Here is a 14,072-nt window from a genome sequence, read left to right as displayed (position 1 = left end):
CAGGTCTTTGAAGAACCAGGTAACACGAGAGAGAAGATGCTTCTCTCAGAAAATGTATTATTGTAACATTTGAAACTTCAAAGAACCAGAAACACAGAGAATTTGAAACTTTAAGTAGATTTTGGAACTTTAAGGAGATTTTGGAACTTTAAGTAGATTTTGGAAACTTTAAGTAGATTTTTGAAACTTTAAGTAGATTTTGGAACTTAAAGGAGATTTTGGAATTTTAAGTAGATTTTGGAATTTTGAGTAGATTTTTGAATGATAAGTAGATTTTTGAAACTTTAAGTAGATTTTGGAACTTAAAGGAGATTTTGGAATTTTAAGTAGATTTTGGAATTTTAAGTAGATTTTGGAACTTTAAGTAGATTTTGGAAGTTTAAGGAGATTTTGAAACTTTAAGAAGATTTTGGAACTTTAAGGAGATTTTGGAACTTTAAGTAGATTTTGGAAACTTTAAGTAGATTTTGGAACTTTAAGGAGATTTTGGAACTTTAAGTAGATTTTGGAAACTTTAAGTAGATTTTGGAACTTAAAGGAGATTTTGGACATTTAAGTAGATTTTGGAACTTTAAGTAGATTTTGGAATGATAAGTAGATTTTGGAACTTTAAGCAGTATTTGGAACTTTAAGTAGATTTTCGAACCTTTAGTAGATTTTGAAACTTTAAGTAGATTTTGAAACTTTAAGTAGATTTTGAAACTTTGAATAGATTTTGAAACTTTAAGTAGATTTTGGTTTTATGGTTCTTAAAAGAACCATAAAAACCTGATTTTATTTCACAGTGAATGTTATTTATTGTCTGTCTGTGTGTGTGTGTGTGTGTAGACCCGTATGGTCCATGAGATGGGTCTGTGCAGTAACAGGACGTTCTGTTTCGCCGTCCTCGCGTCCATCATGGGTCAGCTGCTCGTCATCTACTTCCCTCCTCTGCAGAGAGTCTTCCAGACGGAGAGTCTCAGCGTCTCCGGTGAGGACAAGAGACATGATGACTGATTTTAGTGAATTCGGCTTTTAAAATATTTAATTTAGACTTATTTCAGTGACACAAAGTGACCACACGAGGCAGCAGAGGACCAGCAGCTCCTGTGTCCCTGTGATGTTAAAATCACTGGTTTTCTCTCTGGGCTTTCGTGTGGGAGAGTGAGTGTTTTATAAACTTCAGTTTCCTGTTGTTAAAGTCTGTCTAACAGTGAAGATAAGTAGATTTTGAAACTCTAAGTAGAATTTTGGAATTTTAAGTAGAATTTTAGAATTTTAAGTAGATTTTGAAATTTTAAGTAGAATTTTGGAATTTTAAGTAGAATTTTAGAATTTTAAGTAGATTTTGAAATTTAAAGTAGAATTTTAGAATTTTAAGTAGAATTTTAAGTAGATTTTGAAACTTAAAGTAGAATTTTAGAATTTTAAGTAGATTTTGAAATTTAAAGTAGAATTTGAAATTTAAAGTAGAATTTTAGAATTTTAAGTAGATTTTGAAACTTTGAGTAGAATTTTAGAATTTTAAGTAGATTTTGAAATTTAAAGTAGAATTTTAGAATTTTAAGTAGAATTTTAAGTAGATTTTGAAACTTTAAGTTGAATTCTGAAACTTTAAGTAGAATTCTGAAACTTTAACTAGAATTTTAGAATGTTCAGTAGATTTTGAAACTAAGTATAATGTTGTGACTTTAAACCAGTGATTTTAAGTAAAATCACTGGTTTTCTCTATGGGCTTTGGTGTGGGAGCGTGAGTGACATCAGTGTGTGTGTGTGTGTGTGTGTGTGTGTGTGTGTGTGTGTGTGTGTTACAGACCTGCTGTTCCTGGTGAGCCTCACCTCGTCCGTGTGCGTCGTGTCTGAAGTCATCAAGAAGGTGGAGCGTTTGAGGTCCGCCCCCAGAACTCCGCCCACGGACATCTTCCACGAAGTATGACCCCGCCCACGCCGCCGCCGCCGTCTGGGCAGCTGCAGGTGACGGGTTTTAGGATCACAAAGACTCTGTGGAGGAGGGGGGGGGTGTTTTTCTTTTTCAGGTGGGCGGAGTCTCTCTGGTCTGGGACCGGAGGGCGCGCTCATCCTGAAGGAGGGCGGGGGCGGAGCTTATGTCGAAAGACGGCCTACTTGACTGAAAAATGGCTGCCCCTGACTGTGTGTTTACTACAGAACAGCTCTCGCCCCCCCCCCCCTGGCTGTCACATGACTCATCACATGACCTGAAGGAAAAAAAACGTCCGAGTCACATGTTCGACACGTTTGTTGTTCTTTATTTAAACGACTCATTAGCGCCGCGGTGGAGGTTGTGACGGTACGACGCTAACGGGGTCGGGGTTCTGTTCCAGCGAGGAAACAAAACGGTGAAGTTTTGATTTGATTTTCCTCTAAACATTAAAATTCTCGTGTTTTGATTCATGTATGAAAGAAAAAAAAAAAAAGAGACATTCCGCGCATTTAAAGCTTTAAATTTCGTTTTTTCTATACGACGTTATTTTTCCTCAGTGTCTCGAATAAATAATAAACAAATTATTTTTCTACAAAGCACTTTTTATCCAACTACTGAGAAGAAAACATCCCGTAAAGAAACGCTGATTCAAAACAAACGTTTATTTATTTGTGAGGGAAAAACTGTCTTTCTTATATTTAACGATGAAATCCGTAGATTTGTATCCGTAGAATTAATCTTTGTCGTAAAATAAAGTTCGGATGCTAAAAGAGTGTCATGGAAAAAATCGCGTTGTTGTTGCGCTTTAATTTTTAAGGAATCACGAGCGAAGCAATCTTTTTAAAAACGTTTAAAATGACGTTAAAATAAATAACGACAAATATCGAGGAATTTGACAACTTTAGCATTTTTTTTAAAGAGAGAAACAATTTTCACGGAAATTTGCTCATCGCACCAACGCTCGCGAAAACCACTAAAAACCTGCGTCGTTTTTTTTTTCCTCCAAAAGATTTTATAAAATTCGGGGAATAAATTTGTGCAAGTTTTTCCGAAAAGTTTGATGATACGAATTTAGGGTCGCTCGCTGTTTACGATTTAAACTCTTAGATTTTGACGATTATCGCGATAATATTATGAGTTGCTTTTTCGGTGGGGTGAGTTAAAGAAGATACACAACAGCCGATGCTAGCCGATTTTTGCTGGCGCTAACTGATGTTAGGTAACGTTAGCTGATGTTTGCCTGGTTTTAGCTGATGTTAGCCAGTGTTCATAGATGTTGGCTAATGTCAGCTATGTTGACTAATGTTAGCAGACGACGCTAGCCGATTTTAGCCAGCGTTAGCTAATATTGGCCTGTCTTTAGGTGATGTTAGCCAGCGTTCGTAGCTGTTAGCTAATGTTAGCAGGGGTTTGTTTCTGTGACACTCTTGCTTCTTCGTACGCAGTCACTACTTTGCGCTCTTTTTTTAATTAAACCTTTAAAATTTGCGTCCCCGTGACCTTTATGGACATGGGCGGGGCTTGTGTCCCCGGGGGGGGGGGGGCGTGTCCTGACCTTGACGCTCAAAGGGGACCTAAAAAACGCGATGAAACGACGCGTACGAGACGGTTGAAGGCGAATAAACAAACGTACCGCCGCGCCTCCACGTGTTTACGTGTTTGTTTTTCCGATCTTTTTTTTTCCGATCCATACGTTAACGTACTTTTTTTCTATGCATTGAATAATCGTCACTGCTGCTGGGGTTTTTTTTTTTTTTTTAATGTCGGATGAAGGAAAATAAACGTTTATACATTTTGTGGATTTTCTGACTCGAATCCCAGAAAAAGTTGCATTGTTAACAGAGCGGCGCCGCCCTGGTGGTAGCACGCTGCAAACACAAGCACAGCAGTTACCGCCGTCTCATCCCGTGCCTTAGAGAAGTCGTTTGATTGGTCGAGGAGGAGGAGGCGGAGCTCCTTTACTGACACTAAAAAACTAGTTTTAAATTATTTTGGGTGAAAATCGTTACTTTCTTTTTTTTTACACCTGTGATCACTGCCGAGGTGCTGCAATGCTTTCTGGGAAATATATTTAATCTGCTAGATTATTTTTAAATGTGCCGCGTCAATCATTAAAACGTCGGCTTTTTACTGAACGTTTAACGTAAGGGACGACGTAAAATACGTGAATTAATATTCGGCGGATATTAATTATGCTAAACTTTGGCATCTCTGTGTTTTATTTATTCTCTGATCGATTGTTGGAGGTTAGCGAAGAATTAATGGCGTCGCACCGAATCATTTACGTTATCGGAATTTCCGAGTCAAGCAAATTCGCCGACATGGATTTCCAAGATGGCTGCCGTCGTACAAACGCGACTAATTTCAGTTACTGTCAAATTCACTTCTGTCGTGTTTACTTTGCGATAAATCGGTCGCACACTTCCGTAGACGCGTAGCCGCGGCCGTTTGTGAGCACAAAATCGTCGTACGGATCGTTTTTTTTTTCTTTCCGACTTCTCTCCGGAACGCGGCGAACTCGGAAGTGACGTCGCAACCGTTTTCCGACCTCCGACTCGAGCGAAGAAGAAGAAGAAGAAGAAAGCGTTGATCTTTATTTTCCCGCTGCTTTTTCACTGCTGTTTCCCTCTGTGACGATCTGCTGCTGTCACTCTGTCATTTATTTATTTACTGTGTGTGGGCGGAGTCTAATATAAATGTATATTAAAAAAACATTTTTCTAAATCTTTCAAAGACGTTCACTCTTGTTTTTATTCACACAGACGCTCTAGAGGACGTGCCCCCCCCCCTCTGTAGTCCTGTTTGCGGACGACCTCCGGGTTCTTGCACTCGTTTCTCTTCTTGGTTTTGTAGCGAGTTTTCATCGACAGTCGTCCGTCCACAAACGCGTCCTCCTGCAACGAGACCGCGTCTCCGTCCTCGGTCTGTGACGGCGATGGCGGCGATGGCGGCGGTGTTGGCGATGACGCAGACGACGTAGACGCTTCCTGAGACCGATAGCCGTGGACGACGGACAGCATAGACTCGTATAAATGATGACCGTTGACTTTTCCTGTCCCTGTCCTCATCCTGTGGACCAGCTGGTGGACAAATGTCCCCTCGTACAACCTGGATGCCGTCGGAAAGAAAGTATTGTCTCAATATTTTAAAAAAACCAAAGAAAAACTGTTTTCGCAGATGTCAGAAATATGGCGAGTCATCGCACCAACGCTGGCTAAAACCTGCGTTTTTGTCTCCATAAGATTTTAGGAAAATTCGGGTTTTCGGGTGCGAGTTTTTCCGAAAAAGTTTACTGATGCGAATTTAGACAAAGGTCGTTCTACAAAACGGATGTTTTCGATTCGCTCTTTACGATTTAAACCCTTACGTTTTTACGATTTTCGCAATAATATTATGAGATGCTAGCTGATTTTAGCCGGCGTTAGCTGATGTTAGCTGCCGTTATCTGATATTAGCCGGCGTTAGCTGATGTTAGCTGCCGTTATCTGATATAAGCCGGTGTTAGCTGATGTAAGCCAGAGTTAGGTGATGTTAGCTGGCGTTAGCTGATGTTAGCCGGCGTTAGCTGATGTTTTTCTAAATCAAGTATTGTCTCAATATCATGAAGAACTCACGTTTCAGTCACAAAAACAACTTGTTACATTTTTATTTACTATAACAATCGAAGACTTTTAGTTTGAAAGCCACGTGGTTTTTTTTGTCTTCATAAGATTTTAGAAAATTTGGGTTTTCGGATGCAAGTTTTTCCGAAAAGGTTTACTGATAAGAATTTAGACAAAGGTCGTTCTACGAAACAGATGTCGCTTGCTGTTTACGATTAAACCCTTACTTTTTACGATTATCGCAATAATATTTTGAGTTGCTTTTTTGATGCACAACAGCCGATGCTAGCCGATTTAAGCCGGCGTTAGCTAATGTTAGCTGATGTTAGCTGGCGTTAGCTAATGTTAGCCAGTGTTAGCTGATAGCGTTAGCTGATTTTAGAAAGCGTTAGCTGATTTTAGAAAGCGTTAGCTGATGTTAGCCAGTGTTAGCTGATTAGAGCCAGCATTAGCTGATGTTAGCCAGCTTTAGCTGATGTTAGCCGGCGTTAGCTGATGTTTTTCTAAATCAAATATCGTCTCGATATCATGAAGAACTCGCGTTTCAGTCACAAAAACGACTCGTCTCATTGTTAACTATGACGATCTGAGACTTTTATTTTGAAAGCCACGTGGTTGTGGTTTAAAGTGGACAAACGGAGTGTGAGACTTTTATCTTGGAAACTGAGGTTGCACTTTGATGTGGATGGACAAAAGTGAGACTATTATTTTGAAAACTGGAGTCGTTTTAGCACGGATAAGAGGAAATGGACCGTTTTATTTTGAAAAACCGGTTGTGTTTTGATGTGGACAAACGGAGAGTGACACTTATTTTGAAAATGTGTCTTTTCATTGGGATTAACAAAGATGTCGCGTTTTATTTTGAAAACTGAGTTTTATTTTGTAGGATGAACGGTCTTTCTGTTGTCTGACCTGGAGACCTGAGGCTCAGGTAGGGGGCGCTGCAGCAGCTGGTTCAGTTTGATGGCGTCCTTCAGGCAGGCCTGCCATTGGTTCAGGGAGTGAACCACGTTTACATCAAGTTTCTGTGGTTGATGCTCTGGCGCTGTAACACACGCACACACACACACACACATACACACACACACACACACACACACACACGCACACACTGAGTGCGCGTCGACGAAACCTCTGATCACATGACCACAGCTGCTTCCCGCCATCACCTGCTGAAGCTCCGCCTCTCAGCGCGTCGCCGTTGCTCAGCCACAGAAGCACCGCCCTCAGCAGCGTCTCGTCCGGAGGAGGCTCCGCCCCCTGCAGCCAGAAGCAGGTGACGGCGACCGGGAGGCGGAGCTGAGGCGGCAGCCGACTCAAAGACGCCTCTGTCACGTTCAGGGCCTCGAGTAAGACCTGCAGGCGCAGAGAGAGCGCCACCTGGAGGCAGCGGTGATGTTAGCTGTGTTTAAAACTGTAGCACGCAACTTAAACGTCGACAAGTAACAATGTTACAGAGTCGCCGTCACCATCTTGTGTTTGGAGGGTTGTTTTTGTTTTTTTTAAAGCATGCTAGTCTTATTTTAGCTAGCGTAAACAGAAATCGCTCGATTTTCACCCTTACATTTTAACGATTATCGCAATAATATTAGGAGTTGCTATTTTGATGCACAACAGCCGATGCTAGCCGATTTTAGCCAGCGTTAGCTGATGTTAGCCAGCGTTAGCCGATTTTAGCCAGCGTTAGCCGATTTTAGCCAGCGTTCGCCGATTTTAGCCAGCGTTAGCTGATGTTAGCCAATTTTACCCAGCTAAGCCGATGTTAGCCAGCGTTAGCCGATTTTAGCCAGCGTTAGCCGATGTTGGCCAGCGTTAGCCGATTTTAGCCAGCGTTAGCCGATGTTAGCCAGCGTTAGCTGATGTTTGTCTAAATCAAATATCGTCCAAAAACTCTTATTTTGAAAGTCACGTGGTTTATTGTGGACTTTTAACTTTAATGTTTAAAGGAATCGCGAGTGAAACGATCCATTTTTAAAAAGACGTTAAAATGCTTCATAAATGACTTTGTCGAGGAATTTTTTTTTAAAGAAAAAATATATTTTCGCAGATGTCCGAAATTTGTCATCGCACCAACGCTCGCTAAAACCACGAAAAACCTGCGGGTTTTTTTCAAATTTGTGCGAGTTTTTCCTAAAAGTTTACTACGCTCGCTCGCTGTTTACGATTTAAACCCTTACATTTTTACGTTTATCGCAATAATATCATGAGTTGCTTTGTCGATGCACGACAGCTAATGCTAGCCGATTTTAGCTGGCGTTAGCTGATGTGTTTGGAGTGTTGTTTTTTTTGTTTTACTAAGCATGCTAGCTTTATGCGCACGTCTTCTCTAATTTTCCGTGTATTTCTGTGGCAGCGTTAGAGCGCCACCTACAGTCCTGGCACATGTACTACATGTTTAGATGAAAAACATTGTTTTTCGGTAAAGACACAAAAATCGTTCCGCTCCACTCGTGTCGCCCGGTGACACTCCCTCAGTCTGAAAAGAACAAACGGAGACAGAAGAAAACATTAGAAAACAAAGCTCCACCTTGTTGAGTGAATGGAGGGCCGGACAGCGCCCCCTGCAGGCCGGTTGGACCATGGTGGTCTTGAGGAGGAGGCCCTCTCTGTCGAGCTCCTCCACCCGACGCCTGGTGCCCGGCTGCAGCAGCAGAGCGTACGTCACCTGACGCAGCGACCTGGACGTCAGGTTAGCGCTCGCCGCGCTGCTGTCGTCCACGTGGATCCAGAGGATTTTCCTCTGCGTCTGCAGAACGTCCAGGACGTCGTACGTCAGCTCGGCCTGAGTCAGAGGCAGACGCATCCAGTCGGGAACCAGCGCCGCCACCTGCAGGAGAGAAGCGGACGCTGCGTCGACAGATCTGGCTTCCTGTTGCAAAACAACTCTGCGAATGGAACTGAAAGCGCTCGGCTGTAGACGACAACTGTCACGTCGCAGACGACGACTATTTACGTCGTAGACTACGGTTACGTTGTAGACGATGACTGTTACTTCATAGACGACTGTTGCATCGTATAGACTGTTACGTCGTAGATGACGATTGTTACGTTGTAGGCAACTGTTACGTTGTAGACTATGACTGTTACGTTGTAGACGACTGTTACGTCGTAGGCTACGGTTACATTGTAGATGACTGTTACATTGCAGATTACGACTGTTACGTTATAGGCGACTGTTACGTCGTAAACAACTGTTACGTCGTATCGACTGTTACGTCGTAGATGACGATTGTTAAGTTGTAGACTATGACTTACGTTGTAGACGACTGTTACGTTGTAGACGACTGTTACGTCGTAGACGACTGTTACGTCGCAGACGACTGTTACATTGTAGACGGCGACTGTTACGTCGTAAACAACTGTTACGTTGTATCGACTGTTACGTCGTAGATGACGATTGTTAAGTTGTAGACTATGACTTACGTCGTAGACGACTGTTACGTTGTAGACGACGATTGTTACGTCGTAGGCAACTGTTACATTGTAGACGGCGACTGTTACGTCGTAAACAACTGTTACGTCGTATCGACTGTTACGTCGTAGATGACGATTGTTAAGTTGTAGACTATGACTTACGTCGTAGACGACTGTTACGTTGTAGACGACTGTTACGTCGTAGACGACTGTTACGTCGCAGACGACTGTTACATTGTAGATGACGACTGTTACGTTGTAGACGACGATTGTTACGTCGTAGGCAACTGTTACATTGTAGACGGCGACTGTTACGTCATAAACGGCGACTGTTACATTGTAGATGACGACTGTTACGTTGTAGACGACGATTGTTACGTCGTAGGCAACTGTTACATTGTAGACGATGACTGTTACGTCGCAGGCGAAGACTGTCGCAGACGACTATTGCGTCATAGATAACTGTTACGTTGTCGATGACGACTGTTACGTCGTGGCTCTACGCGATTGTACAAACTGCGGCTGCTTTGATTTTCGATGGTTCAACAACAGACTCGGGATATTCAGCTGCAGCGTGAAACTTACAGGTTGAGCGAAAGGTGGCGCTGTTCCTCGGCTGAAGAAGTCCTTCAGGGAGCTGGGAGGCAGCCGGTACTCCTCCAGACCCAGAGTCAACCTCTGCAGAACCTCAGCCTTCCTCTCGCTGCTCAGATCTCCCATCAGCCCCAGCGCCGCCTCCATGGCCTCCTCGGGCCTTTGGAAGCCCCTCAACCACGTGAGCAGCCCGGTCAGGCGGCGCGGCGGCTTCTCGCCAAACGCCGGGTCAAACTGAGACCATTTCACGCTCAAGCCCATCGTCTGCAGCTTCACGTAGTCGTTTCCAGCCAGAGCGGCGAAGACGGGGAGGAGGCGGGGTTTGACGTTAAAGAAGACGCAGACGCTGGACGAGCTGCAGCTCTTACACGGGATGAAGGAGCCCGTGCGGCTCTTCTGTGGCTCCTCCCACTTGAAGTGAGCGATGGGCAGCATCCCCGCCGGGAGGCTGAATATGAAGAAGTCGCTGTCGTTGGAAAGTACCGGGCACCGCCACTCGGAGGCCAGGGCGGCGATCTCTTGGTCGGCCTCTGCGTAGCACTGCACCAGCGGGACGTCCAGGCGCCGCAGCGTCTGCGTCAACACCAGCGCCGCTAGCGTAGGTATAATGTGCATGTCGCTGTCCTCCAGCGCCGCCCGGTGGACTCTCTGGATCCGATCCTGCACTCGCAGCAACGCCGTCTCCAGCTTCTTATCGCTGGGATCGGAGCCTCCGTCCATCACCCAGTACGCCGTGACGTCGCAGTCTCTGAGGACGGACACAAACTTCTCGATCCGCTCCTCCAAGGCGGCGTAGTCGCCGCCGCGGTTCTGATCCAGACCTGAGCAACAGAGACGCAACCGGACAAGGTCAAAGGTCAGCGGTGATCTTTAGAAATCAACGTAAGACGTCGTGACCTCCGTCAACAAGGTCACGCTTTCACATGTTCATTGTTGTGGGTTTATCTTCCAGTTTGTACGGCTTTTAGCAACCTCCTTACCGCGGTCCAACGACAACTATTACGTCGTAGACAACTGCTACGTTGCTGACGTCTGTTACATCGTAGACGACTGTTATGTTGTTGATGACTGTTACGTTGTAGACGAGGACTGTTACATTGTAAACTACTGCTACGTTGCTGACGTCTGTTACATCGTAGACGACTGTTACATTGTTGATGACTGTTACGTTGTAGACGATGACTGTTACGTCGCTGACGACTGTTACGTCGTAAATGACTGTTCCGTTGAAGACGATGACCGTTACGTCGTTGACGACTGTTACGTCGTTGACGACTGTTACGTTGTAGACATCTGTTGCGTCGTAGACGACAACGTAACAGCATACAACAGGAGACGTAACCTCCGTCAACAAGGTCACGCTTTCACATGTTCATCGTCGTGGGTTTATCGTTCCAGTTTGTCCGACTTTTAGCAACTTCCTTTCCGCGCTCCAACAACAACTATTACGTTGTAGACGACGACTGTTACGTTGTTGACTGTTATGTTGTAGACGACTCTTAGGTCATAGACGACGACTGTTACGTTGTAAACAACGACTGTTACGTTGTTGACGACTGTTATGTCGTAGATGATGACTGTTACGTTGTAAACGACTGCTACATCGCTGAAGACTCTTACATCGTAGACAACTGTTACGTTGTTGATAACTGTTATGTCTTAGATGAAGACTGTTACGTCATTGACGACTAATACGTTGTTGACGACTGATACGTTGTAGACATCTGTTGCGTCGTAGACGACAACGTAACAGCATACAACACGAGACGCTGTGACCTCCGTCAACAAGGTCACTCTTTCACATGTTCATCGTCGTGGGTTTATCGTTCCAGTTTGTCCGACTTTTAGCAACTTCCTTTCCGCGCTCCAACGACGACTGTTACGTTGTTGACTATTATGTTGTAGACGACTCTTAGGTCATAGACGACGACTGTTACATTGCAAACAACGACTGTTACGTTGTTGACTACTGTTATGTCGTAGATGACGACTGTTACGCTGTTAACGACTGTAACGCTGTTGACTACTGTTATGTCATAGATGACGACTGTTACGCTGTTAACGACTGTTACGCTGTTGAAGAGTGTTATGTCGTAGATGACGACTGTTACGCTGTTAGCGACTGTTACGCTGTTGAAGAGTGTTATGTCGTAGATGACGACTGTTACGCTGTTAACGACTGTTACGCTGTTAACAACTCTTACATTGTTGACGACTGTTATGTCGTAGATGACGACTGTTACGCTGTTAACGACTGTTACGCTGTTGACTACTGTTATGTCGTAGATGACGACTGTTACGCTGTTAACGACTGTTACGCTGTTGAAGAGTGTTATGTCGTAGATGACGACTGTTACGTCATTGACGACTAATAAGTTGTTGACGACTGACACGTTGTAGACATCTGTTGCGTCGTAGACGACAACGTAACGGCATACAACACGAGACGCTGTGACCTCCGTCAACAAGGTCACTCTTTCACATGTTCATCGTCGTGGGTTTATCGTTCCAATTTAAAAAAAAATTAAAATTTTTTTTTTTATTTTTTCCCAAAATGATTTGTCGACCCCCAGAAATCATAGCAGAAAAAAAAAATTTAAAAAAAGAAATTGTTTAAAAAAAAATGTAAAAATTTAAAAAAAAATTTTTTCATTTTTTCCCAAAATGATTTGTCGACCCCCAGAAATCATAGATGAAAAAAAAATTTAAAAAAAGAAATTGTTTAAAAAAAAATTAAAAAATTTAAAAAAAATTTTTTTCATTTTTTCCTAAAATGATTTGTCGACCCCCAGAAATCATAGAAGAAAAAAAAAATTTTAAAAAAGAAATTGTTTAAAAAAAATTTTAAAAATTTAAAAAAAATTTTTTTCATTTTTTCCCAAAATGATTTGTCGACCCCCAGAAATCATAGAAGAAAATTTAAAAAAAAAAAAGAAATTGTTTAAAATTGGGGTCGCGAGATGACTTCTGTGGGTCCAATAGGGGATGCTTTCTGAGGGAGATGCTTTCTGGGGGTCCAAATCATAGAAAAATATATTTAAAAAAAAAAAAAAATGTAATATATATTTTTTTAAATCAAATTTAAACCGAGCGGTTTTCCAAAATGATTTGTCGACCCCCAGGGTTGCATGCGTGTGTGTGTGTGTGTGTGTGAGTGAATGAATCCTTGGGTCCGTTTGACAAAGCAGGTTTAGTGAAAACTCTGAGTCTGTTAACCCTGAAATGAGGGAAACTGAGTTTTCCGTTTGACAAAGGGAGGTAAGTCAAAGCAGAGAAAGAGGAGTAACTCTAGCCTGTTTCACAGAGAGAGGTAACTTAAGCTCTCGGTCAGTTACCATGGTAACTTAAGCTCTCGGTCAGTTACCATGGTAACTTAAGCTCTCGGTCAGTTACCATGGTAACATGCTCTTTGAAACTAACCTGGTCGGGAGCAGGTTTTTCGCCGCAAACCTTGAGTTTCTCTCTGTCTCCGCCCTCTTTCAGTCACACACGGTATTTTATGTCCTCATTCATTCAGTCAGCAGAGTTTTATCGTAGTATAGTTCTGCGTCTGTTCTGCGTTTACATTACAAGTTATATTAGGTGGAGACAATTTTCACAACCATGTCCGTGGATGAAGGTGCAGTGATTGAAACAAACGTGTCAACATTAATGAAATGTTTACATGCAGTGCGCGCGCGCAAAGCAGACAGACGCGCTGCGGCTCGAGCGGCGCGTCAGTGAGAAAGGAGCAGTTTGTGCGTCTCACTGAACACAAACATGAACGCGCAGACATTTAACTTTTCACATCAGTATTTCTCACTGACCGTGAACCTGTTCCCGATGACAATACACACCGTCCCCGGGACGACGGGACGGTGTGTATTTTAATCCCTGGTGGTAATATTGTGGTACTGCTGCAGTATTTCTGCAGTTTTACCTGAGTTAAGGTAGATGTGGTACAGCAGGTTACAGCCGTCGATCACCAGTCTTCTCCCTCTGAACTGAACTTGTCTGTAAATCCTGTCGTCGCTGTCCAACAGAGAGGTTAGACCATGGACCCCCATCCTGGGTCAGGGTCACTGATCTGGACTTAACTGATCTGGACTTAACTGATCTGAACTTAACTGATCTGGACTGATCTGGACTGATCTGGACTGAACTGAACTGGACTGATCTGACACTTGAGTTCACTGATCTGCCTCTTTTCGTTTCCTTAAGTTTCACTTTCCTGACATCATCATCATCATCATCATCATCATCATCATCGTCACGAAAGTGAATCAACAGCTTTTATGACACAATATTAAGTCGAGGAGGTTTTTTTTTTTTTTTAAATCTGTGTTATTAGTGATTTAAATAATTTGATTATCAGTATTCAGTCGTTTTAGCACAATGTTAATTAACTAACTTTATTTGGTTTAGCTTGGTTTGTATGAATTAAACCACTCACTCTCCCACACCAAAGTCACTCACTCTCACACACCAAAGTCACTCACTCTCACACACCAAAGTCACTCACTCTCACACATCAAAGTCACTCACTCTCCCACACCAAAGTC

At 43.1% G+C, this 14,072-nt stretch overlaps 2 protein-coding genes across 2 annotated transcripts in view; one reads left to right on the top strand and one right to left on the bottom strand.

The window, feature by feature from the left end:
* The window catches only part of atp2c1 (ATPase secretory pathway Ca2+ transporting 1), a gene marked incomplete at its 5' end in the record, with an annotated part of 27,639 nt that extends 25,497 nt beyond the window's left edge, over positions 1 to 2,142 (top strand). The window contains 2 exon segments of the mRNA XM_083909702.1: positions 829 to 970; positions 1,794 to 2,142. Of these exon segments, the coding sequence (XP_083765828.1) occupies positions 829 to 970; positions 1,794 to 1,915 (264 nt within the window). The 3' untranslated portion in view covers positions 1,916 to 2,142.
* Positions 2,143 to 4,671: 2,529 nt separating this feature from the next.
* Positions 4,672 to 13,577, bottom strand: LOC310944571 (single-strand DNA endonuclease ASTE1-like; the record flags this gene model as incomplete). Its single annotated transcript, XM_083910371.1, has 7 exons — positions 4,672 to 5,029; positions 6,436 to 6,568; positions 6,693 to 6,903; positions 8,051 to 8,350; positions 9,523 to 10,399; positions 10,512 to 10,824; positions 13,451 to 13,577. 7 exons carry the CDS (start codon positions 13,575 to 13,577, stop codon positions 4,672 to 4,674), a joined length of 2,319 nt encoding a protein of 772 aa, XP_083766497.1.
* Between the last annotated feature and the right edge of the window lie 495 nt (positions 13,578 to 14,072).

Source organism: Microchirus variegatus (genome assembly GCF_963457635.1).
Source record: "Microchirus variegatus genome assembly, chromosome: 2".
Lineage (NCBI taxonomy): Eukaryota > Metazoa > Chordata > Actinopteri > Pleuronectiformes > Soleidae > Microchirus > Microchirus variegatus.
This window is presented reverse-complemented; position numbering and strand designations above follow the sequence as displayed.